Source organism: Vidua macroura, chromosome 4 (genome assembly GCF_024509145.1).
Source record: "Vidua macroura isolate BioBank_ID:100142 chromosome 4, ASM2450914v1, whole genome shotgun sequence".
NCBI lineage: Eukaryota > Metazoa > Chordata > Aves > Passeriformes > Viduidae > Vidua > Vidua macroura.
In genome coordinates this window covers 3,368,972-3,393,091 of record NC_071574.1, presented here as the reverse complement: position 1 = coordinate 3,393,091, position 24,120 = coordinate 3,368,972, and the positions used below count along the sequence as shown (strand labels likewise).

The window sequence follows — 24,120 nt, the reverse complement described above, 5'->3', positions numbered from 1 at the left end:
TTTCCCTGTTGAATTCCCTGCCTCTGTTTCCCTCTTCCCTTCCCTGTGCTGTCTCAGCCCGCTGAACTTCATACCCCAAACCTGCCTTGGCTCCTCTTTACCCTCCAGTAAATCCAATCTTCCCTACTTCTCTCATGTCCCTCTCTTTGCTATATTCCTTAACTTAACTTAAACAAACCATCCCTGATCCGTAAGCTTTAATTATCTCTTTTCCCAAATCTTGGCTTAAAATGTTACAATAGAAAGCATTCTCTTTTATCAATTAAAAAAAAAAAAAATTCACCTCTGGAAATGGTTGAACAGCACGTCCCCAAAAGATTATACTGATTCTTCCTACCAGAACTGTATTTCAGTATTTTTTCTGACCAATACCAAGTGTAAGGCCAGCTCAGCTGAAGAGCAAAACCCAATGTGCACTCACAGTGATAAATGTGTCCAAGTTGTGTACACCGTGCCAAGGTCACAGGACAGGTCCTGCTGCTGCCACCTCACTGATCATGTCACAAACACATGGGCACCCTCCTGACACTATTGAGCCCAGGGATTTTCCTTTTTCCAGCGTCCAGAACTCATCAAAAGGAGTGAGAAAATGCTGTCAGCATAAGGCGCTGTACACTTCATGCGAAGGTCCTCACTGGAAAAGTGACACAAGGGAGCATTTAAAGCAAAGCAAGTGACAAAAAGGCACGTTTAGTTCAGAGGGAGGCTGAATCCCTGTATGGAAATCCACTGAAACAATAAGCTAAGTGACAGAAATTCAGGGTATGGCTGTGGTCACCATCTTCTGGTATGAAATATTATTATATTATCCCGAATAGTCACAGAACAAAACAAAGGAAGGCATTTTAAATCCTAAGTTTATGAAGTGAAAGTGCAAATGAGATCAAATGTACAAATTCAGGTAAGATATACACTGTAATCACTGTTTCTTTGGTTAATGGCTTTGTGTCTGAACCCGAGCGACCCCCATTTTCTCTATCACCTGTGTGTCCTTGCTGTGTTTCCTTGAATGTCCCAGAATACCTTGGAAGAAATTCCTCCCCTGCTCTTGCCTGTGTTTGTCAGAAATGGTTCATTTAGACAGCACAGCACTCACAAAGAACCAACCCCACAAGAGTCACAGCATGATTTCACTCACCCTGAAATCCTGGCCAACAGCATCAGGTCTGTGTCCTATCCCAGAACTGTCTTCCAGAGCTTTGCAGTCCCAATTCAGCAAGATAAGAGAATTGAAAAGGATTAAAGTCTTGAACATCAGATGGTGGCAAAAATGGCCTATTTTAGGAAGAGTGGACATACACAGGGGATTGGAGAACCTGCTGGGAAACACCTCTTTTCCACTCTGCTGTGCAATAAATTATTTAATATTCCAATACTTCCACTTGGAGGCACACCCTGCTGCTTCAAGGAACTTTCACGTGCAGCTGCAAGCCAACTGTCATTTAATTCCTGCCTCTTAACTGTGAATTATTTTTATTATTATTCTTTTCTACCCTCTGGACTCCCTTGTCCCTAACCATTTTCCTGGGCAGGATTAGAAACTGTACTTTGAAATAACACACTTGCTCCAACCTGAGGAGCTTCATTCAGCACCTTCACCTTCACTTGCTGAATTCACATCCCAGTAACAGGATTTCAGGCAGCACAAAGTTTTACAATTTGATTTACTCCATCCAATTTCTAGGCAACAAGTTCTGCACATCCCTTTCTTCCCTCACAACTATTTGTTATCCACATGAGACAAAGGCAGCCGAGGTAAGGCGCAGACACCAGGTAAAAACAACCAGCTACTGTAGGAGGACAATGAGCTGGGCACAGATTTCTTTTATTTACATCTCTGCAACTGGAGCTCTAACACTGAACACAACTCAGCCAGGAAGGACCTGGCAGCTGTGCCCTGTGTGGGGCTGGGCTGGAGCCAAACTGCATCCCTGGGGAGGCCGTGGGCCCAGCCCCCCCGTGGCTGTAACACGCAGCCTCTCACTGAGCACTTCTCAATTCCCTTTCAAACAGAAAACACAGGAAGGAACACAACCACTTATTCCAGCTACAAAAACCACTGAGATGCCTTTCAGGACCCAACAGTGTTTAGTCAGTTCTTACTTTGCAGTTCACGAGGTATTTCAGTGATAAATTCCCTGTCATTGCTAAGAGCTGAGCAGCTCCTAAGTGGGAGGGTTTCCAGTTATGTTTTCCTAACAGTAGCTCCAAGCTTAAGCAGTTTCAGCATCCACCAGCTTGAAGCCAGTGGATTTCAGGCATCTTGCATGGATATTTTATAACTTAAATGAAAATTCTACCTGCAGTCTTAAATACATAAATATCTTCTGCCACTTGGCTCTACTGAGAAGCTTTCTGCTAATATAATACAATATTTCTTTAACAGAGGGATAAACATATTCCTAGTTTGCATATTTTCTATCAGCACATTGGTTATTGCAGTATTTTTCTACGCCAGCCTCTTGATGGCAGGTCACACATCAGCAGGATTTAAAGCCTTGGGCTTTCCAGGGGAGTTTTTGCCTAAGTTCCAAGTCAGATCCAGCATCTGCTGTTTTGGTGATGTAGTGCATCTCCGTGGGTGCTTCCAGCCTGCACCCCGGCGCTGCAGGAGTTAATGGTGAGCAGAGACTGCTCCCACCTGGTGCTCTCCGAGGCCGAAGCACTCCTCAGTCCCAGCCCCAGAAGGCAGCAGTGAGGACTGCCCTTCAGCAGCCCAGGTGTTCCTGAGGGGCCGTTCCAGTGTTCCCCAGGGCCATCCCATCACACCGTAGTCTCTGTTTTTTTAACACTTCGACTGCGAAGGTGTTGCTGGATCAGCCTCTTCTCTCTTACGTACCTGAGAGGGAGAAGGCATTTAAATAACCTCTGCAAACTTTCAGCCCACATTCCAACTAACTGTCACATGTGTGACATTCCCAACTTTTCATTCCATTCCCAACTTTTGTCTCCATGCCCAACTTTCCCAACACAGGCAAAGTCTATTATTTTCTAAACGTTTCCTGGACACTTTGATTCAGCATGATTATCAGCCCATCATCCAGTAACAGATCTGTGCTGCTGCAGCCTCTTAGTGCTCATGGACTCAGAGGCTCACAAATATGGGAGCTCCCCTGGCTTGTACCTGTGGAGCATTTTGAGCTACTGCCAGGGGGACTCCTGTCATTCACCTCCAGTTTTAAGGGGAACATCTGGCACTGATGTGGCCTAAATGCTACAGAACTGAAATAGTACCTTCCAAGGGAATAGCAGCAAGTACAAACTGAGCCAGTCAAAGGCTCAGAGAGCAAACAGCAAACAAAATAAAGAGGAGTTACTCTGAGGGTCCAGATTTTCTGAAGACCCCTCTCTGTGTGTAGTCAGTATTAATTATGGAATCTTTAAGAGCAACAGGATAGGGAAAGGATTATAAGCCCTCCCAATCCCTTCAGCCTTCCCATCACAGTGTTCTACTCTCCTACATCCCTATGTTCTCCTCATGAGCCAGGCCACAATTGTACAGATTGCCCTGGACTCTCTGACACCTCCTTTTGTGTCTGTTTACCTTGCAGTGGTCTGTTGAATCTCCTGCTCCTCCTCTTCATTTATTCTGTGCAGAATGGATTCCAAAAAGGGAAGATGAAATGAAATGTACTGAGCAACCTAACAAGGAGAAGACAAGAAAGGCTCTGCTAACTGTGCTCATTGAGAAAAACTCCATGAACTACGAGAAGTGAGGATATACATACATCGCTGCTGATCTCTTCCACATCCCCATCCATGAGAAAGAACTTGGCAACCTTCTCAGAGGGCCCCTGCAGCAGCCTGTGCAGCAAGGGAACATCTCTACTCCTCAACTGCTTCTTTTCTGGAATTTATAAACAGTGTCATAAAACACAGAACGTGCCGCAGGGGCTCCATCTACCACCCGCAGTCATGAGCCTTTTTTCCTGACACAGATCCCATACTGACTCGAGTGCAATTACCTGATACCTATCAGGTCTCTAATATTGTGCTATTTAAAATACCTTCTCCCCCAGTTCCCTCCTATTCTCTCAGGTGTTCCCATTAAATAATAAAGATCAAATCTCCCTTTTCCTGGAAAATTAAGAGTAAGCTGCTATGGAAGTAAACTGAACAGTGAGTACTTTGAACTCAGCATATGCAATCCAAAGCTGTCAGCAGAAAGGGTCCACAATACACTGATTCAGCTCTTCCTCTTCAGAGGAGACATCTCTGAAGGCTCCCTGAGAAGGCAAATTGCCACACCACACACACAGTGCACAAAAAAGGACAGGGGCCTGGCATAAGTCCTGCTACTCCAAGGGACACATTCCATACAGGCACAGAGAATGATTAGAGCTGAAGTGATCAGGCAGCAGTGGCTGGCTTACCTCCAGACGCATGGATAACGTAAAGTGCAAACTCATGGGGGCTGTTTTCTATCTGGGAAAAAAAAAAAAAAAAAATCCATTCAGACTCACAGATCTTCCCAGCACTTCCCTCTCAGCACATTTTCCCTGTGTGTCTCAGCTCAGAGATTTGGATCAAAGTCTGAGGCAGGGATCCTGTCTGTAGAAGAGTTAGAAGATACTGGATCTGGATAAGACAGAAAGCTGTGCTGCCATGTTCACTGTCCCTGTGCCAGCCCTAACCCTTGTGTTCCCATGCTGCCCAAATCAGTAACACACTGGGAACCCAGATCTTTCCTGCCTGCTGTCCTTGCAGCATCCTTAACTACTTCCTACAGCTTACTTCTCTTAGATCACACGTAGACCTGCTATCTGCGTTGCCATCAAGGTAAACCTCTGTGACCTACCCTCGTGCCTGACAGTCACATTCAGAAAACAGCAGAGCTTTTGAACACTTACTTTGCACACTTACTTAATTTATTCCCTACAACTGTACAACCTGCTCTCTAATTCCCTTCCCTTATTACTCCTATAAGTTCTCCTTCCAAGACACTCACAAGTCTTACTAACCACACAAAGTAATTCTGCAATAGTGAAGACTCTAGACAAGTTAAATGGGAAGTTTAAGACCATTAAAGTATAAATTAAACACTAAGCAGCCATGCAAAATCAAGATATTTGAGAAATATGCAGCAGTAAGGGCAAAGCTACTTCTGACCACACACAACGTTGTTGGTGGGAGATGGTTGCGAGGAAATTCCAAGGGGGAAAAAAAAAGTTGCTTCAGACAGCATGGCACTGACGTTGAGCAGTGCTTTTAGCTCTAACCTTCCTCATCTTTCCATACGCCCGGCTCTAAGAGAAAGCCCGTCCCAGACAGACGCTGGGGATCACTGCTGCTGTTTTCCGCGAGCTGCAGTTCCCGGGGCTGTCCCGCGGGAGGGCAGCACCGCCAGGGATAACGCGCAGCCTTTGCCTGGGAATGCCGCAAGCAGGCGGCGTTCGCCCCACTGAGCGGGAGGTAACAGAAGCGCTTCTGCACTTCTCCGGTGGCCACACCCAGTCAAACCTTTCCGGCCTTTGAGAGTCATGAAACACTGGTAAAATTAACCCAACCCATGCATTTAAAATTGTCCATCTGGGTTTTTTTTTTTTTTCCACTCTGCTCCATGCACTATCCTCGCTCAGTTATTCCCCATCCTTCCCACAGTGCTGGAGTGCACATCGGAATGAATGTTTCCAGAACACGGCCACACTTCCTCCTGCCAGCAGACTTACCTTAAACTTACGAAGCAACTGTTCTATCACTTGTCTGGTCCTCATCTGGCTGTTGATTCTTATTTTGGTTTCTGACCCAAAAGCTGGAGTGAAAACTGATGTCTGGGGACAAGAACAGCCGCACCACGGCGTGAGCATGAGGCACAACTCCCTGGACAGGGTTCCCTGTCCCTCAGGTGACAAAGCCAAGCCTAAAATTCCCTACCTCGTGGTTGTAGAAGTGGCCATTGATAGAGAACCTGTGAGTTTCTACTTCTGTCCTGGTTATCGTGGGGAGCTTGGTCCTCCTGCGCACGACCGTGGCATCGCTGCTGGCCCGGGGCAGGGTGGCACAGTCAAGCTCCTGCTCCCTCCTGGACTTAAGAGTGTGACTTTCATAGCATGGATAACCTGGACAGAATAGAACCACATGTCGTGTGCAGCTGCTTGCCATTCCCTGCCAGCACCCCCAGAGGAAGGAGGCTCTCGGTGAAGGGCTTCATTTACTATTTATTATTTATTATTTTTTGGGGGGGGTGGAGCAGGAAAGGAACAAGGCATAGGCATATGATGAAGAACAGGCTGATTGCAGTGGTTGCAGTTTGCTGTTTTGCTCCCTTGGGAATGATTTCTTGGATAAAAGCACAGCTCATTCCTACTGGCTGTTCACCAAGTCACCTGCACAGCCTAACCAGCCCTAGGTCGGTGTTTCCCCAGCTTGCAGTACTTGTTACACAGAGCAAAGAGATTTCCCTTCACTGGTAGGGAAGGCCTGATGTGTGAGATGCCTTTTGCACTGTCACAGAACACAGAATTTTTGGTTAACCTGAGAGCACCGACACTAACTTTGCTCGAGGTCTGGCTGTTCCTCAGTAGATTTCAGTGTATCCCCGCTAATGTGATGGAGGTCATCAAATTCTCCCCAGCGAGTCATTCCCCTGAAAGACCAAACACGTAGTTATCATTGAGTGCTCCTTGTTAACTCAGTCATTTCAGTCTATCCTGTGGCCAGGGCTCATGTCATACATTCCTGTCCCTGCTCAACTTACAGACTTCAGCATGGTAATTTTAGTTTAAGTCATAACAAAATCAGGTATTAAAATATGGTATGACCAGAGATCCCAAATGTAACACATCCAATTTAAAATTTGTTGAACATCAATCAGGACATAACCTAAACAACTTGTAGTAATTCCTGATCTGTTTTACAGCAACACCCTGGATTAATCACACTCAAACTACCAGGCAGGCACACCAAACACACATGTTGTTGTTGAATAGTGACAGAACACAGGTCTGTTACACAGGTTAAATTACACACAGCCCCTCGTGCTGTCCAAACTGGCTGTGTATGAGAGCAGGAAGTTCCATCCAGCCTTTCAGAAAACCTGTATTATTCATGTCAATATTTCCATAAATCATTGCCCAAACTCTTCAGCATGAGGTCTTCAGCCAGTTACTGCTCTGAGAATAAACCAATTTGTAGTGCAATATTAAAAATGAATTTCATATGTGTATATATATATGTATTCCCAACAATATTCAGCTACCCCCAATTTACATCTACAAACAACATCTTGGTTGTATTCCACACATTTACCAAGTTCATTTAAGATCAGACAGCCAAGCTGCATACCTTAAAGCATGTCAGGGCAGCCCCACATTTCTGGGATCATGAGTGAATGTTTACTTTAGCATACAGATTTCCACCACTCAGAAGTTTTTTAAGAACTGCCCTGCAGGCCATGTGCACCCCACACCAGCAGACCTGGTCAACATAAACAGAAAGCTAGAGCTGCCTAAAACTCAGGTTCTTTCCTAGTTACTCCTGTCAAAATTCATCCCTGAATTTCAACAGCCAGAGATGGGGAAGAAGACTTTACTGGGACTCCACAGCTGCAAAGGTGGCAGAATTAAATCCCCAGTTCAGTTCCAACATGTCCCACATACAACCTAAGACAATAAGTCATTAGAAAAATAAATTCTGCAATACTCAATGTATCAGGGAGTCATTCAGGGTGAACACTGGCTTTGCCTCTGTATTACAAGATTCAGATTCAGCTCATCAAATTCACCAACCAAGGCTGGGGAAACAGTGCTCAGAACGAAGAAAAAGTGCACTGAGTACCTGCATCAGCTGAGCACAACACACTGGGATATAAAATGTCATTGGCAGCAGCTGGAACAGCTGCTCTGTGGGCATTTTAAGAGGTTTTTACACTAAATTTTGCACAGACAAAGCCAGTATTCATTCCCTGACTTGTACTTCACCTGAGCAGCAATGGTTCCAAACCTCACATACCTGGGAATGTAAGCTGGGACAGACAATCCCTCAGCACTTACCTACCAGATTTTGGCTTCATGCTCTAGTGTGTGCATCAACACGAGGCCTTTCAGGGGCTACCAGTATCAGGTGTACATGGAAACATGGGGGGGCAGGGTTTTGTTTGGGTCTTTTCTGATATTTTTATATACACCCATTTCCCAGTCCTTGTATAGGAATAGCCAGTTCCCATGTAAAAGAGCAGCCTCCTCCAGCTCCTCAGCCTGAGGGCCAAACACAGGTGCTACAAACACACAACTTCCTGCCCAGAAGAAGCTGTTGAAAGGCTCTGCTGTCCAGCAACCACCACAACCTATGGGGAATCTGGGATATCCAGTGCAGCCAGCCATATCCATTGAAGCCACAGCACGAGCTATCTTGCAATGCTAGCCTCCCTAGGGAAGTTCATACAGTACCTTTTACTAGGGAAAACCCCCACATTCTCTGTTGACTTCAGGGTTACAAAAGAGGGTATCTGCTTCTCATCCTGAATTTTTAATCGGATAGGATGTCGCACTCCCCAGAATATCGAGAGGATTCCTTCAATGAACGGCGTGCTTCCTTCTCGCTGGAGAAAAACAGGGAAACAGTTAGTGCTGCATAATAATAATAATAATATATAGTGCTGCTACTAATAATATATCTCCCCTCAAAGGAACAGGAATACAATGAAATCGCTGAGGCTGACACAGCCCTAGAACAGATTACTTGGAAGAACATGTAACCTCAGTTTTGAGCAATTTCCAAAACAGCCAAAGCTGCAGGCTGACCTGATCAGTTCAGGAAACCGGTTTTGGTTTATTGTATTAGATGGGACATGTTGTGCAATAACAACACCACAGCAAGTGGAGCTGGAGTCCAGTGCAGTGAGGAGAAGAGAGCACTAATTTGTGATATCCATATTAGTGGAGTTTCTCACCCCTAAATCCTTACCTGATTATATGTCAGTTGCAGATTCTCTTGATCTGAATAGTAAGAGTTATAATTCTTCAGAAGAGAACTGAGCTGCTCTCTAGAATAAAGATCATAATGAAAAAAAAAAAATTAACATCTCTGTAAAATGCAGGTGGTATGCTGCAGGGTAACACCCCATAACTGTGCTACCCACTGCATCCTTGTATAGGTTTATTAATGATCCATACATCATTTTCTGAGAGTAAAGTTTTGTCAAGTTACTGGGTTGCTCATAAGCTGCTTCTTTAAAGAAGAAATTAATTTAAAGAGGAAATTAATTAGCCAGTCTCACATGACCTTAATAACACTGTCCCAGCATAGCTTGTACTTTGCACCTCTGTAGCAGTCATGGGGAGGAAGCAAACAGAACAACATCCCCATGCACCAATGCTGCAGGTTACTTGAACTAGGCTACACTTGGCTTTCCCTGTGTGATGGCTTCCATTCAAGTTTTCATACTGCTTCAGATACTTTTTCTATCTCCAAACACCTATGGGATGTCTAACATTTCTATTTCCTTCTGCCTGAAACAAAACAGCTTTGCACCACATCTTTGCTGAGAGGAGAAAGGAAAGAGATGAAGAGAGAGAACCTCTGCCAACAAGCAAGGAGCCATGGAGACAAAGCCAGCTGCAGCTCAGGCTATGGAGGGCTGAACAATGACAGAATTAATTGAAATGCATTTCAAGGCCATCAAGAATGAAACACTCTTGCCCACACCATTTAAAGACAACTCAGACTGTAATTCAAGCAAGCAATTCCCACCAGCAGAGGTGGTTAACCATGGGGAACAACTGCATGGCAGTGTAGAAATTCTTCCTTGCAGACTAACGATTACAAAGGTTTCATGTCCTGCCTCGTGGTGATGTGTGAGGACACCGAGTTTGTTTCCAAACAGTGCCTGTTATTTCCACGTTTGGGGGAGCTGTTGGAACAGCGGGCGCACAGATCGAACACACGGCACCTGCAAGCTCTGCAGCACACGTTCCTCAGAGAGCTGCTGAAGCTACTCGGAACTCACGTACCATCAGAAACACTATTACAACTCATCCACCTATTTTAAATAAAGAAGTGCCCCAGAGGAGCTGACAGCCTAACATGGGGACAGGCCCCAGGAACGTGGCTTTCCCCTGGGCCCAGGTGTCCACACACCAGACAGGAACCAGGGCCAGCCAGGAGGGCAGGTAACATGTCCAGGCTGAGCTTGGGGCAGAGGGCCGTGCAGAGTATGAACATGGAAAGCTTTCCCTGGCATACCTATCCCTCCCTCTCCACTTAATGAACAGGACAGTGTCCTGTTGCTTTAGAGAGCCTCTTCCCATGGTGAGAAGGGAGAAGATCAACTGGGTTTTTACCTAGGAGGTAACATGAGGACAGGGGCTGCAGCACTAAACTCAAGGTTCATTGCATTCCCTGCTAATTCTGTGGATGTAAATTATTTACTTTACATTACTGCAATCCCACACACAAAAAAAATTTTTTAACTAGCTTTATCAAACTGGATTCTAAACAAGGATTTTCAACATCTACTTCAACTTACTTTAGTCTTCAATCCTCAGAATACTGGTGGCAAAAGCACTGGGTTGAAATAGCTCATTCCAGGTTCTTTGTGTCTCATGAGCTGTGAGGGACCGCATTCAGGTCATCCCACCAAAAGGGAATGCAAATAGATTTGGATATGAATCAGATGCAAGCCCAGTTCTGATCACGCTGGCTACAGGCAAGCAAGATGAAGCACGCCTTGGCCTCGTACACAGGCAAGCTCCAGATGCAACTCAGCATTACCAGGCAAGCAGGAGATAGGCAGTTCTGTCTGACAGATGTTGTGACAGACCTGCCGATCCTGCTCAAGAGGTGCTTCAAACTCAAGTCTCTGTACTTCACAGCATTTGGCAATCATTTTATTCACAGCTGTTATCTCACAAGTTTTTTCCAAGTAGGAAGTTGGGCAGGTGAGCTCCCTGAAGGTGGATTAGAAATACATAAGGACTTGGGTAACACTCTGAGGCCCACCTATTACTCTTAGTCCATGTTGACTGCAAAGGCAAATAAAATCACGGACTAACAGCAATAAGTGGTCTGGTAAGGGTCATCTCTGAAGCAGATTCTGTTTCTCAGAGCAATCTCCCAAGATTTCCACACAGTTTCTTGCCTTGTCTAGAAAAACTTGCCATTACCTTCCTCAGAAGTTTGCGTAAGTAAATCTTTCAGGTTTCAGCCTTGCATTAGTGCAACCAAGAGTGACAAACCACACAAGCAATTAGAAAAGCCCTGAGGGAGAGATTAACAGCAGCTCACTCTGACTTGTTTGTCCTTGTGTAGTAGAAACATAAGAGGAAAAAAACATTTTCCTTTTTTTAGCTCCAGAAGGGAATATGTGCACCAGCCTAGTTCCAGGAGTAGTCTTACTGTAACACATCTTCCTGCTGCCCTAAGCTAGAGACAGATGCCATCTCTGCTGAGTTTGGCATCTGGAAAATCAGCAGCTGTTGTGACAACAGCCAAACACAGCCATTAACAAAAACCAAAGCCAAGTAACTGGCAGAACAACTCACCCCAAAAACATAAGGTGCACTGCAGATTCACCACTTTGTTCAGTAGCAAAAGTGGGACACAAAGGAGCAGCAAGATCAGGTGCCCCAGTGGTAAACCACAACAGAGCCCAGGCTGCTCTCTGGAAGCACTAACCCAGGACAGCTCACCTGTGCTCTCTCCTGCCCAAGCCTGACACACAATCCCTGAATATTTATGGTGGTTATGCTGGAGACGCAGCAGTTCAGCCAGCCAAATCATCCCACAACCTTTGGTCAGCCTTTTGATCCAGCCATTGTGCAATTCCCAAACAGCAAGCTTGCCCCATCAGCAAGATTGCAGGATAGAACTGGAAGAGAAGTAGTGTAACAGCAGATTCAATGTACAGATGAGGGATGACAGAGGGAAATTGCATTGGAAGCAAGCCTGAGTGCATATGGAATGTCAGTGGTTCTTGAAACACTTATTTCCCTTGATGCAAGGTGAAGAAAGTTTAAACCATGGCTGTCATGCAGAAAGGTCTCAACTGGGATGCACATTTCACCACATGAACAGGCAAGTACATAGAGGAATAAAGCCCCAGAGACACTGGTTCACCTGGTACATTTCCAAATGCTCTTGCATGCCAAGTTCACACACATTAATTACCTCTGACACAAAAGCACTGCATCCCAAATTAGCAGCAGTAAAAAGGGAACAACTCTTGAAGAGAAAGGGAGTGATGCATCTGCTGCCTGGGTGCTCTGGGCAAAGCCCTGACACCCTTCCTTGAAAAGGGAGAAAACAGCGTTGCCCAGGCCACACAGGAAAGTATCAGGAGTCAGGAACAAATCTCTCCTGCAGCACGATAAATTCCATTCCAGACCCATCCCTGGCTGAGTCCACAGGTAGTTTCTTTCCCATGGGAAGACCAAGAGCGATGGAGATGAAGAGAGAAGAGAGGCTCTCCTTCCAGCTCCTGCTCTCTTGTCAACAGTGGAAAAACAATCCCATAAGAAGGGGGATGGAGCTAAATGCCAGGTGGCTCAGAGTTTGGGGCAGCAGTAGGAAAAATTCTTCCCAAGGAGACTGAACTGTGGAAAAGCATCTCACAAATGACAGTTAGACTGCAATTCCAATCTTTTTCTACAAGTAGGTGAAAGAGATACTTCCTCTGTCCACAGCAGAGAGAGCTAGCAGCCTGAAAGTCTTTCTGCACAGATACCCTGCAATCTGGGGCTGCCAAACCCCAAGCTGCAGGCAAGCTGAGCTCAACTCTGGAATTTATGGTCAATTCCAACTGATTTCCAAGACAGGAAGGTCTTCTTTCCTAACCTGTAATTTTATTTCAGAATCCTCTAGAAGGGTTGCTCTCCTTAAGGAACAAAAACCACAGACCCAAAGGCTTAATGCTCTGTTCTTTTAATTCCATGTCAAGGCCAACTCTGTTCTGTAGACAGGTTAAACTAACTAAGTGGTAGAGATTGCTGTGGCTACAGGCTCAGCTGTCTACAGAATCCCCTGTCAAGGAATAAAGGTGGAATAACTTGAAAGAAAGCAGCAAACTCATTAAATAGTCAGAGTTTTAATGATTTACCTGGTTACGAACTTCTCTTCATTGATGAAAACAGAAGGCAGATGCTGTGCCTTCATAGTCACTTTCTTCATTTACTCAGAAGAGATGAATCTAAGCAAAAGGTAAAAGAAGTAAATACATCTGCTACTGCTACTACAAAAGATGGAATAGTAATCAAGCACAAAGCTTAAGTTTGCTAAGTGACACAGGCTGGGACACTGAAGCTGAGGGCTCACTATACCATATTTTGACTACTTCATACTTGGCCTTAATACCCAAGTATTTCCCACTCCTAATAAAAAAAGCCATAAGCCATTCCCATAAAGTGTATAACAGTACCTTAAATCCTAAGCACTACATCTACCAGGATTTTCTCAAGCAGTTTTAGGACTACTTCAACTCCAGGATTATGCTCGAGCTGTTAGCAGTCTGAGACAGCAGCCCATGTACTGGCCAGGATCCCTGTGTCCACCATGGACACAGCATTACCCAGGGTCAGCTAAACACACTGTGACTCTGCCAACCCCCCTCATCCAGATTCCTAAAACTAGGCAAGGGAAGGAGTGGTGATGGTTAGCACTGTCCTGCAGCACACCCAGAAAGCAAGTGGAATAGCAAAGAGAGAACAAGATGGTAATTTCAGGGAGGTAGCAATACAATTGACAGATCTCCACACTGGGATTCAAGCCTATTATGCAGGCAATGAGCCAGAGCCACGAGACTTCAACAATGCATTCCTCAATAAACTTAATTATGGAGTCTAGGCTCTTGCCTTCACCTCCAGGTACTGGAATAAAAGGCAGACTGAGGAGTTAACTGAACAAGTGGCATCACACATGGCTGGGAAAAAATACCTCAAAGAATCCCATGAAAAGCAGTAACATCTCCAAAGACTGCACTGGAAGCTGATCATTCCACTTCCATTTCTCTTATGTGGGCATGATGACAGAGGAATTTGGCTCACAGCACTCAATGTCCATTGTCCCTTAATGCCAGGGGATTGACTTGAATCTGATTTCAGACTGCATTGGACAGGGCCTGGTCAAAGATATTTGCAAAGTAGTTGATTGTCTATAGTCCCCATGACAAGCAGCCTTCCAAAAACTGATTTAGGGAACATTCAACCTTGAACAGATCATGGCTGGGCAAAGAGTAAACGCCTCACCTCTGTGTACTGCACTACTGAGCTGCTTTTTTAGATGTCACCAATTTTCCATAATCATAGATAAATAGCTTCTAAAAAACAACATATGTGGACAAATGAGAAGTTTTGCATATAAAAACCATCATCTTCACCCTATAAAATATAGAGGAAGTTATTTCATAACCCCTAAAACCAGAGTGCCCTACCAAAATGAACTTTACCCGAGCAGCTGGTGTTTCTAGCAGTGCTCTATCAGGAGCTCACTGAAAAGAGCAGCACTCCCTTTGTCCTTTGGGTGACATCCATCAAGACAAAAACATACCTGCAAGCCAAACAAGCCCAGGGGCTTCTGTACAGACAAGAGTTTGTGTGTGAAGAATACACTGCTGTATACCACTGCTTGGGTTTTCCCTCTGAAATGACTTCAGTAAACACTGGCCACACCTTGAAATCTGATTTTATGTGATTTACTTAGGACCTCTAAGTGAAGCAGCTGCCTGTGTCAGTGTAATTTCAAGCCATTTCTACGAGATGCAGAGGAGTTTATGAACTTTGGCACCTGAATAACTGAACGCACACTTCAGCTTCCTCGCACCTCTGAGGAAACAACATGTTAAGAGCAGTGGATAGCCAAGTCACCTCTATTAACTGTAGAGCAGCAACACTGGCAAGCTCCAGCACCGCTTCACTGCTTGTGGGTGCACTCTTTTCTACATTATTTGGCCTTAAAATTATTCATCTGAAAGAAAAAGCTGATCTCTGCACATGGAGAGAAGTGACCTTTACACACACACAAAAGAGATGAACACTGTGTTTTCATACGCAGTGGACGGCTCCTAGTAAATTATTTGCCTTAAACACTTTGAACGGATTTTAAATCAGCTGGGTGCCATGAAGATGCTGAAAATAAAGCTAACTGGAAGAGTGGGTGGTGATGGGGATAATTCTTCACCAACGCCTTTCTCTTTCTCTCCCTCACAGCTGCAAGATCCAGGACAAAGCCTTCTCTCCTATGGCTGGGGGAGAAGCACAGCTCTCACTGTGTTCTCCCCAGTTATGTGATCTGCTGTGCTTATCAGCCTTGTACCAAACACTTCCACACCACCAGCTCACTCCAGAGGTGATCCTCTTCTCCCTGGACCCTTCCCATGGGCACATTCTGGCTTATTTTTAGCCAAGACCTAAACCTGTGGGTTGCCACCACGCAGTGACTTCCCCAGCACCAGTACCTGACACAACAGATGCCAGGATGTTTGCACTGGCGCTCCCTAAATCCACAAAGCTGTTAGATTTCCCGTCACCTCTTGCTATCTTGCTGCTTTCCATGCCACTTCCCTGTAGTCATTTTGAGGAAGCAAACAGAAGTGAAATGCCTTTTCCACTGCTCCCTTTGATTTGAACTAACCAAACCATGCTAATTTTCCAGCCACTCCAACCATATCTGCCCGTGTCATTTATTCAAAGCCATCTCCTGATTTACTTGGTATCGCACAGGTGTCTTTATCATTTTGTTAAACTGGACTAGAGGGGCAGAATTTCCTCAGATAGGTTTACACCTGGAAAGTGGGATCTTGGCTGGACTAAACTGCTGGCCTGAGACTTAACCAAGTAGAAACCTAATGCTTGGAGGAAGACTGACAGAAGCCTGAAATACATTGTGAAGGAAAGCAAAGGGAAAGTCGAGGGAAAGTCGTGAGGAAATGAAAACTGGGGGAGCTGCAAACTGAGCATCTCTAGAGGAGGAGTGCAACTATTGGAGGAGTCTAGGAAAAGCAAAGGGAAAACAGACCAGTGCACATTTCAAAGCTGCAAGAGCATCAACACGTCAGGGCACAAGACAAATTTCACAAAGGTAATGAGCTGTACTTGTCTGTAAGATTCATATCTTACCTGAAATGTGGGGGTTTTTTTCACAAAGAAAAAGTCCAAGTGTCCGTGCAGAGGCAGATAAGAGGACTTGCTCCCTTTTATTCAGGACAGTGATATTTAAGTCACTTACTAAAGGGGACAGACCAGAGTGCAGGAATGACAAAGCAGAAGTTAAGAGCAAATGGCTAAACAGATTTTTAGACAAGGACAGGCAGCTGCAGAGGAGGACTGGGAGGAAAGGGACACCTGGGATCCAGAACTGAGCCAAGCAGGAGCAGCAAGGCAGCACCTCAGTTCGTGTCACAGCCTGGATGTGCTCTCTGGTGCATCCATATATTAAGACTGGGCCCGCAGAGCGCAGTGCGCTATGCAGAGCTTCTGCCAGTGCTAGAGAAACTAAAACCCCAAACCTCAGCAAAGACCCCTAGGTATTTTAACCCAGCGCTCCCCAAAGCTCTTCCAAACCCACAGAAAGTCAGGATAGGGCAAACCTCTTCCATTTCTTTTACAGAAAGCACAAGGCTCAGCTGCCTTTTAACTCAGCTATCAACTGCACACACATGGAATATTTTGTACATAGGCACAACACCATGTCCAGCTGAGTCATCTTCTAAACTCACAAGTGTCTGGTATTTAGCAAATTTTTCGATCCTGATTGGTTTCTATAAAGATGAATTTAAGATTTATTTAAATAGATAAACTCAGCATCAGCAGAATAATTTTACTTGTCACATACTCTAGTTATGGGACTTCACATTCTCCTTTTTTCTTATTTTTATTTAAGTTAGATGTCCCTACCACCAAAGAAAAAGGTGGTTCTTACTCTGAAAAACTGTGTTTTCCCCTCTTAAAAAAAAAAAAAAAAAGGGCTTTGTTTTTTTCTTGAGCTCTCAGATTTCTTCACACCTCATTTTAATAATTAGCTGTTCAGTACAGAGCATTAAGAGCACTCCTTGAGTACAAATCACAGCATAAGCCCTCGGCTCAGGCAGGCTCGGAATGGGATTTGACAAAAACAGCAGTAAATTGGATTATGTGAATATGGCCCCTTAACTTTCCCAGGCACAAGGCAGGAGAGGCAGACACGCTCCCTCCCCTCGGGCATTGCTAGAGCGGGGCTCGCACACATCCCTTTCAAACACTGTTACCCCATTTTGGGAGGAGAGGTGACTTTCTGCTCGCAGCCGACCGGCACGGGCCGTTTTTAGGCGCCGAAAAGAGCGCACAAGGTCACTGATGTCGCTCCCAAATCACTCCCGTACGGAAGGAAGGGCACGCCGAGGAGCGGCACTACCTGTGACCCGCCCGCCCCAACCTCAGCTGGCTCTCAACAAAGCCTTTAGGAACTTCTGTCGAGCATTTCTCCTCCTCCCCGACACCCGAATGACCCCAGAGGAGTGTGCCTGGAGTTCCGGGTGGCTGCGAGGGACCTCGCTTCCCCCGACAGCGCAGCTTACACAGCGAGCAGAGCAGCTCCAGCCGTCCTTGGCACTCACCTGGCCGGGCGATCCGAGCAGGAGAAGCGCGGGAGGAGTTTCACATGCCTTTCCCTGAGCCCCGAAAGGGGCATGGCAGCATGGCCAGGGCGGCCAGCCGCCTCTGCTGCTGCTTGGGACCCACCGAGCTGTTAATGACTACTTCGCTCAACAAACTGGGAACGCTGGAAGCCCAGGACACTCCCCGCACCTCGGTGCACGTCGGGAATATTTACCTACCACTTTCCTTTCTCCAAGCGCTGACAGGAGCCCGCCCTTAGTCACGGTTCCACCTCCAGGAGGCTCCGGTTAACGCTTTAATCACTCGCTTGGCCAAGGGAGGCAACCTGCCGGCTCCCTGGAATCGTCTGGTGACACGCCGTGAAACATCCTGTGCCCAAAGCACTTTAACCTCTAAAGTTATCAAGTTAACCTTTAAAGTTATAAAGTATGCTTTCCCTCAGATACATCAGTGTCTGGGGGAATAACTGGTACAATCCATCAGATCATTACACAGATTTAGAACATTATGACAAATTGTGACAGCACAGCTTGATCCCTTAACCCCACACAGTTATTTTTGCTGAACTGTGTAATACCCTTATGAATATTACTGGGCAAGAGCTGCATCTGTAAGAAGGAAAGCATGGCCTCTTACTTTTGCTCAGCAGTAAATTACATAAGCAGATGCTTAAGCTAGAAAAAAGAATTGAACCAAGACACACCTTCACCATTCCTACGGTTTGCCCACCTGTTTCCAGCAAATAATTTATTCACCAGATCAACCCCAAAACAAGAAGTTATTGGGCCACAGAGAAGAGCATGAAAAACGCCAAACCCGAATTTGCCTTCACACCCATCCTCTCTTTTCCCGTTTACAATGACTTTTCTTCAGTGCATCCTATTGCACTGATTCATATCAAGTTCCTTTTGCTTCATATCATTTGATGTTAGGGAGAGGCAGAAGAGATTCAAATACTCAAATGTTTGATTCCTGATCACATACTATCCTGTGGTATACTTCTCTGCAGAGACGGACACACTGCCAAACACACACCACAGCAAGCCTGGTGTTTGGGATTAAAGTTTGTATTGCAGTTTCTGGCTTTGCACCTTGAAAAAATCCTTGACACAAGGATTTAATTGGTATTTACAACATCGAGAGTCACTCAAAACAAAAGGGAAGCAACATGCAAGGTTTTTTTACTCAGTTCACAAGAGCATAGCAGCTCTGTGCTGGGCCTTGGAGCTTCATGCCAAGCTCAGTCTCTGGAGCTGCTCCATTTCAAGTGGGACAGTTTAGCACAAACCCACACAGCTTGCCAACTGCTGTAAAACCAGAGGTTTGATTTTTCCTGTCCCAGCTTCAGATACTTGAGCACGCTGCCTGGTGCTCTGGGATCAGAGAGCTGGAGCAGAGAGCAAGAGCAGCCTGACTCCTTCAAGTCTCTAACCCAAGGGAATGCCAAGGTAATGTATCTGTTTTTGCCAAGTCTGCCACCCTGCTGGACATGCACACCGTGAAGCTGTTGGGCACCAGGAGGTACTCGAGTATTTTTATGACTATAGACCACACTATTGGCTTGCAACAGCAAAATGTGATGTTAAACCTCCCGCCACAAGGATAAATCAGGCTTCATCCTGACCCCAAACTTTTCAGCTTAAAAAGCAAACAAAACCTCTGATTTCTAGGGATAGCTTTTTTCTTTTTCCTTTAAGTTTATAACCAAGTTTTGAAAACCCAATGCTTAAAGTTCTTAGATTCATGCAAAGATGTCTCAGTAAGAAATTAATAACATAAAGCAAAGAAACCTCTAATTGTAACAAGAAACTACAGTTCCCATTTATAGTAAAACCAGGTGTGTTGGTCCTTACCTTGGCCTGGGCAACGTGGCTCTGGTTTGTTTCTAGTTCTCTCTCTCACCCTTGAACTCTTCCTACCACTGGGCAAGTTTTGACCTCATCTGAGTCACAGAAAATTACCTGCTGAGTAGTTGGGAAGGACTGGTCAGTGCAGGCTGGGATCAGGTGTGGGGAGGGGAATCAGGTCCTCGGGGCCACAGAGCAGAAACTACTTTACTGTCAACTCCAAGAAACAGGAGGCTTTGATCCCTTTCATAGAAATTAAATAATCAATGCACAGAGACAATTATTTTTTTGTCTTTCATAATCAGCATAGTTTGCATGGCCTGGAAATCTATGAACAAGTCACAACTTGGTAATACTGTTTCACCTCTTGAGTGAAAGGGTAACAACAATTTCTTTAGAACAGGCAGGGAATGTGGTGATCCTGGAGTCTTTACAGACTGTGTTACACTTCTGCTCCTTGCATGATTAATAACGAAGTAATTTTAGGTTAATAAGTAATTGGAAATTGGGGTTAAGCTACTTCATAACTTGGCCTCAAACCATTAACAAACACACTGCTAAAGATAGGAGAGAACCTCTAACGGGAAAAACAGGGATTCCTGTTCTATTTTTGTAGTAGACAATCACAATAAGCAGGCTGCCATGGCAGCATCACACACACGTGCTGCACTTCAGTGGAAGGACTTTGATAAACACAAAATATTCCTTTGTTTCACAGTAAGAAGGAAAATCCCTAATCCTGTTTGCAAACACCTATTTCTAGACAACTCATTAACTTCAAGCACAGAAAATTCTTGCGGGATTTTCTGAGCTAGCTACTCTAACGCAAAAGGAGAGCCTCATCTGCAAAGACCTGAATTTAACTCAAAAAACAAGTGATCAATTCTTTCATTCTCATTACAAATGCTACCAGAGGGGTGGCATGATCGTAGGAACAAATAAAGAAATTAAAACCTGAATTTAGGCTGCAGAGGGCCTCCCACTCCTTAGCAAGATTATTTTCTGTCATCACAACCAAGTGCCAACAGCAGTACTTGTGTGCCAGGACATGTTCTGGAGCCACAACTGATAAGCACAGAAACTAGAAACTGGGTAACAGATACTAGCTCAGATGTTGAAATATATCACAAAAATGAAAAGCACACAAAGGCTTATGCACTGTCATAGGCCATAATCTCTCACATACACACCATTTGGTGAATTTGAGGGCCACGAGTTTTTAAGGAATAGAAAAGAAACAGAGCTGAAGTTGGCAGCAGCACATGTACTAAAGTCTATGGTTTTAAATGTCACATCAAGAACTGGAGCTTACCAAACACTGACCTTTGCCTACATGGAAAGCAGCTGGCAGGTCTCTGTTATTATCCTCATGAGCCACTGCTGGATGGGCAGGTCTGACCTAAGCAACTGAAACACCTTTAGTCATGCCTCGTGGCTGTCATTGCCTGTGCACACCCATGAAGTCATCCATTTAATATTACAGGACTTCACAGAGGTACACGAGGATTTTTACTGCCTGGAGCTACAAAATAGCATAGTGGGCAGAACCAGAGGGGACTTCCCTGTCCCAAAGAGCTACAGTAATACAGCTTGTCACTCCCACTAGTGCTCAGGCAGGAGTAAAATCACTGCCTCATCACACTCAGCCGCCTTGCGCAGCCCTTAAAAACTGTAACTTGGTCACACTCAAGATTTTCAGATGTGCAATTTTCTTAAGTCCACAAAACATAATTTCTCTCTCTCTCTCTTCTTTCTTTTTTTTTTTTTTTTTTTTTTTTTTTTTTTCCCTGTAGGTCATGGTATATATCTGGATTATTCTGTCTTCAAGATACAAAACCCTTGGTCTCCCTTACTTTTGACAGCTGCTATTAAGACCCTCCCAATCCCACATAACAACCACCCACCAATGCATTACAGGATCCTTTTATGCTCAGTCACTCCTCTGAAATGACCTGTTGAGGCCATGTGACTGTATCATCTGACTCTCCCATTTACAATTACTTTTCTTCAATTTTTTCTTAAGGCAGGTGAGTCATCATGTGGACTGTCTCCTATTTTCTATTTCTTTAAAAAATATCTGTCCAGAACTCCCCTCAATTGAACAGTCACTTCCTAGAGTTCTGGGGAAGATTCAGATTCCTGAACTGAAATTGTTACCATCATTCCTGGAAGGACAGACTCACCTGCTACAGCTGGAACATCCTTCCAAAATAACCTGTCATTTTTTCTCATTTAGGTGAGGTATAAATATGCATTTTCAATTTGGAAGGTCTTACACATCAAAGCTTCTGTACAGAGAAGAGGACAGTTTGTCCCTGCAGCAAAACACGCTGAAATAAGCACCAGTGATCCTTACATTTGTAACAATTAGTGCAATAAAAGGGTGATGAACCTCTCTCTTGTTGATGCTCTGCCTGTGCAGCAGAACTTGTTGAAGCTCTCTCTTGTTGTAGCTCTGCCTGTGCAGCAGGGGATCAGAGGCTGGTGGGCACTGGGGAATGGCAGCTGTGGCAGGGTGCCTGAGCAGCCCACGCTCCTGCGCTCACAGCCCCTGTGCCCTGCAGGAATTCACATCGTGTGCGCTGGCTCTGCAGGGCACACAGCTCTGCATTGTGTGCTGCTGAGCACAAATCCCTCCACTGATACCTCAGACTGCCGGGAAGCTGTGAAACCAGCCACATCTGAGACCTAAAAAAAAGTTCCTGTAGTGAATATTGGCAAGCAACAGCCCTGAAGCATTAAAAAAATTGTTCATGGAGAGAACTATGTAATATCTGTGCATTAGAGATCTATACCGACAGGAGAGCAGATGATCCAGAAGCATCCATGGCACTTATTTATTAATTTGGTCATGAAAACATGAGCCCAGAGGGCACTGGGAAGGAGAAAGTGCGAAGCAGAACAGATCAGGCTGATTCACTGAGGTTCTACCCTCAGCTGGGTGTGTTGAGGGGACCATTGTGACTCCCCTCTAAGCAAGTTCATGCTCTGACACAGACACCCCTCAACTCAGCTCAGTCTTACTGGAAATCACCCCGAAGACACTGTGGTTGCCTGCCCTGTGTCGCTCCTGGCCTTCCATAATGCTGCTTTTCCCTTACAGGATCAAATAACCCCTTGGAGCAATGCGCTGTTGAGCACATTTTACCAAGAATAAATTAATTTCTATACTTACTGCATCACATTCATGTCCTTCTCCCGAGTGTCTGATTGTCTGGATCACATTTTTCTTCTCATTCAGATATTCGAGGCCCAAATTCTTGGGGTCCTAGAGCCTATGGTGGCATTTATATGTCCCCTCCAGGGCAGAGGCGGTGGCATTTCAGCAGCATTGAAGGAAACAATAGAGTCTCTAATTTGAAGGGCCAAACCCTCTTTCATGTTTGGCTCACACATTTACCAAACTATGCTAGGCTTTATGGGAATTAAGGGGGCTAAACTTTGATTTGATTGTTGAGGACATCTGAATGTCTTTCTGGCATAGAGATGCTTTGGAAAAATGAATCCAGATGAGAGGGCCATGGAACGTGGTGGAGTATCAAACCACTATCTGATTTGGACTACGAGCTCTGCCTGTGCCTGTGTAAGGCAATATAAACAAGTCAATAGATGTTCAGGAGATGCTGAAATTCTGGAAAGATTCTTCCCTGTGCAGTTTTTTGGAGGGTGTGTCTTCTAATTTGGAATTTGATCCATCTGAATCTGTCATTCTCAGCCCCATGGGCAAAACCTTGATTCTAGCTGGTACACATGTCCTTACAAGTGAAGAATCTGAACGCACTGGGAATACAGAGTCAGCCTCCGAGATGATGTTTAAATTATGATGATGCTTTTAAAAAGCACACAGGAAACCACAGGATGCTGGGTGACAGAGCCCACCTCCAACAAGAGGATGGTCAACCAGCTAAAAAGCTGCAGAGTGTCTTTAGGACTGTTACCTGGAAGCTGTGCTCGCCCCTGGTCTGTGCAGAGAGCACAGGTTGTAACAGGTGCAGGAACGGACACAGTTGCAGGCATGAAATGTTATGCCTAAGTTGTTGCAGAAACATGAACTGCATTGAGCGGTAAATGTCAGAGGTAGCTCCCAGGTGAGAGCAAAACCTTCTCGTACGCAAGTACGTACATAGCCCGGGCGGCAGGAACTCGGTGCTCGTGACCGGGGCCAGCCAGACAGGCAGATTTTGGCTCTGCTGTTGGACCGTCTGTACCACGGCGGGGCGCGGTGCCGTGGCTGACCGCGGGCACGAGGAGGTGCTGCTCACCCGCGTATCGCGCCGCGGAGCGGTCCCGCCGTTCCTGCGGGATGAGCCTCGGTGTTCCCGGGAGAAGCGTGTTCCGAGCGTGGATAGACATGAGGAGGTGCTGCTCACCCGCGTATCGCGCCGCGGAGCGGTCCCGCCATTCTTGCGGGATGAGCTTCGGTGTTCCCGGGAGAAGCGTGTTCCGAGCACTGCTTTACAGGTCTGTCGTACACCTTCTCGCTCAAACACACACGGGGAAAACTTGACTTCCCAACTAACCCGCCCTAAGAAGCGCTGCTGTTACATTTTATTGCGCTGCGCTTTATACAGTGACCCGCGGCAGAACAGAGAAGGAAGGACGGACGTGCAGCTGCCCTCCACACGCTGTGTGGCACATGGTGAACATCCACACCAGTGCTTCCCTGCCAAAGGGTTTCCCCTGTAGGGTCTGAGGCTGCAAGAGTGGATGTGGAACTTAAAAAGAGGAGTCCATCCTCAGGGCTACTGGTA

The 24,120-nt window shown here is 45.5% G+C and overlaps 1 protein-coding gene across 5 annotated transcripts; it reads right to left on the bottom strand.

Moving 5' to 3' along the window:
- Positions 1 to 265: 265 nt before the first annotated feature.
- Positions 266 to 21,104, bottom strand: RASSF6 (Ras association domain family member 6). 5 transcript variants are annotated; one of them, XM_053976349.1, is made up of 13 exons: positions 20,682 to 21,104; positions 19,376 to 19,486; positions 13,867 to 14,050; positions 13,034 to 13,123; positions 8,905 to 8,983; positions 8,388 to 8,539; positions 6,495 to 6,586; positions 5,875 to 6,059; positions 5,670 to 5,771; positions 4,374 to 4,425; positions 3,729 to 3,847; positions 3,545 to 3,642; positions 266 to 2,839 (listed from the first exon to the last, which is right to left on the bottom strand). In XM_053976349.1, the coding sequence occupies exons 4-13, from the start codon at positions 13,102 to 13,104 to the stop codon at positions 2,764 to 2,766; spliced, it is 1,026 nt and encodes a 341-aa protein (XP_053832324.1). In that variant the 5' UTR covers positions 13,105 to 13,123; positions 13,867 to 14,050; positions 19,376 to 19,486; positions 20,682 to 21,104; the 3' UTR covers positions 266 to 2,763. The 5 variants fall into 5 exon arrangements, 3 of the variants coding, with proteins under 3 accessions (XP_053832324.1, XP_053832325.1, XP_053832323.1); XR_008436888.1 differs by lacking the exons at positions 13,867 to 14,050; positions 19,376 to 19,486; positions 20,682 to 21,104 and adding an exon at positions 17,522 to 17,675 and having other exon boundaries at positions 266 to 1,052; positions 1,139 to 2,839; XR_008436889.1 differs by lacking the exons at positions 13,867 to 14,050; positions 19,376 to 19,486; positions 20,682 to 21,104 and adding an exon at positions 17,522 to 17,675 and having other exon boundaries at positions 266 to 634; positions 1,139 to 2,839.
- Positions 21,105 to 24,120: the final 3,016 nt, after the last annotated feature.

Coding starts and splice junctions, on each gene's coding strand:
- RASSF6 (XM_053976349.1), bottom strand. CDS start 13,104: ATGAAGAAAGTGACTATGAAGGCACAGCATCTGCCTTCTGTTTTCATC. Junction 6,060..6,494: donor ACAGCCAGACCTCGAGCAAA/GTTAGTGTCGGT, acceptor TATTCTGTCCAG/GTTATCCATGCTATGAAAGT. Junction 5,772..5,874: donor GCCACTTCTACAACCACGAG/GTAGGGAATTTT, acceptor TCTTGTCCCCAG/ACATCAGTTTTCACTCCAGC.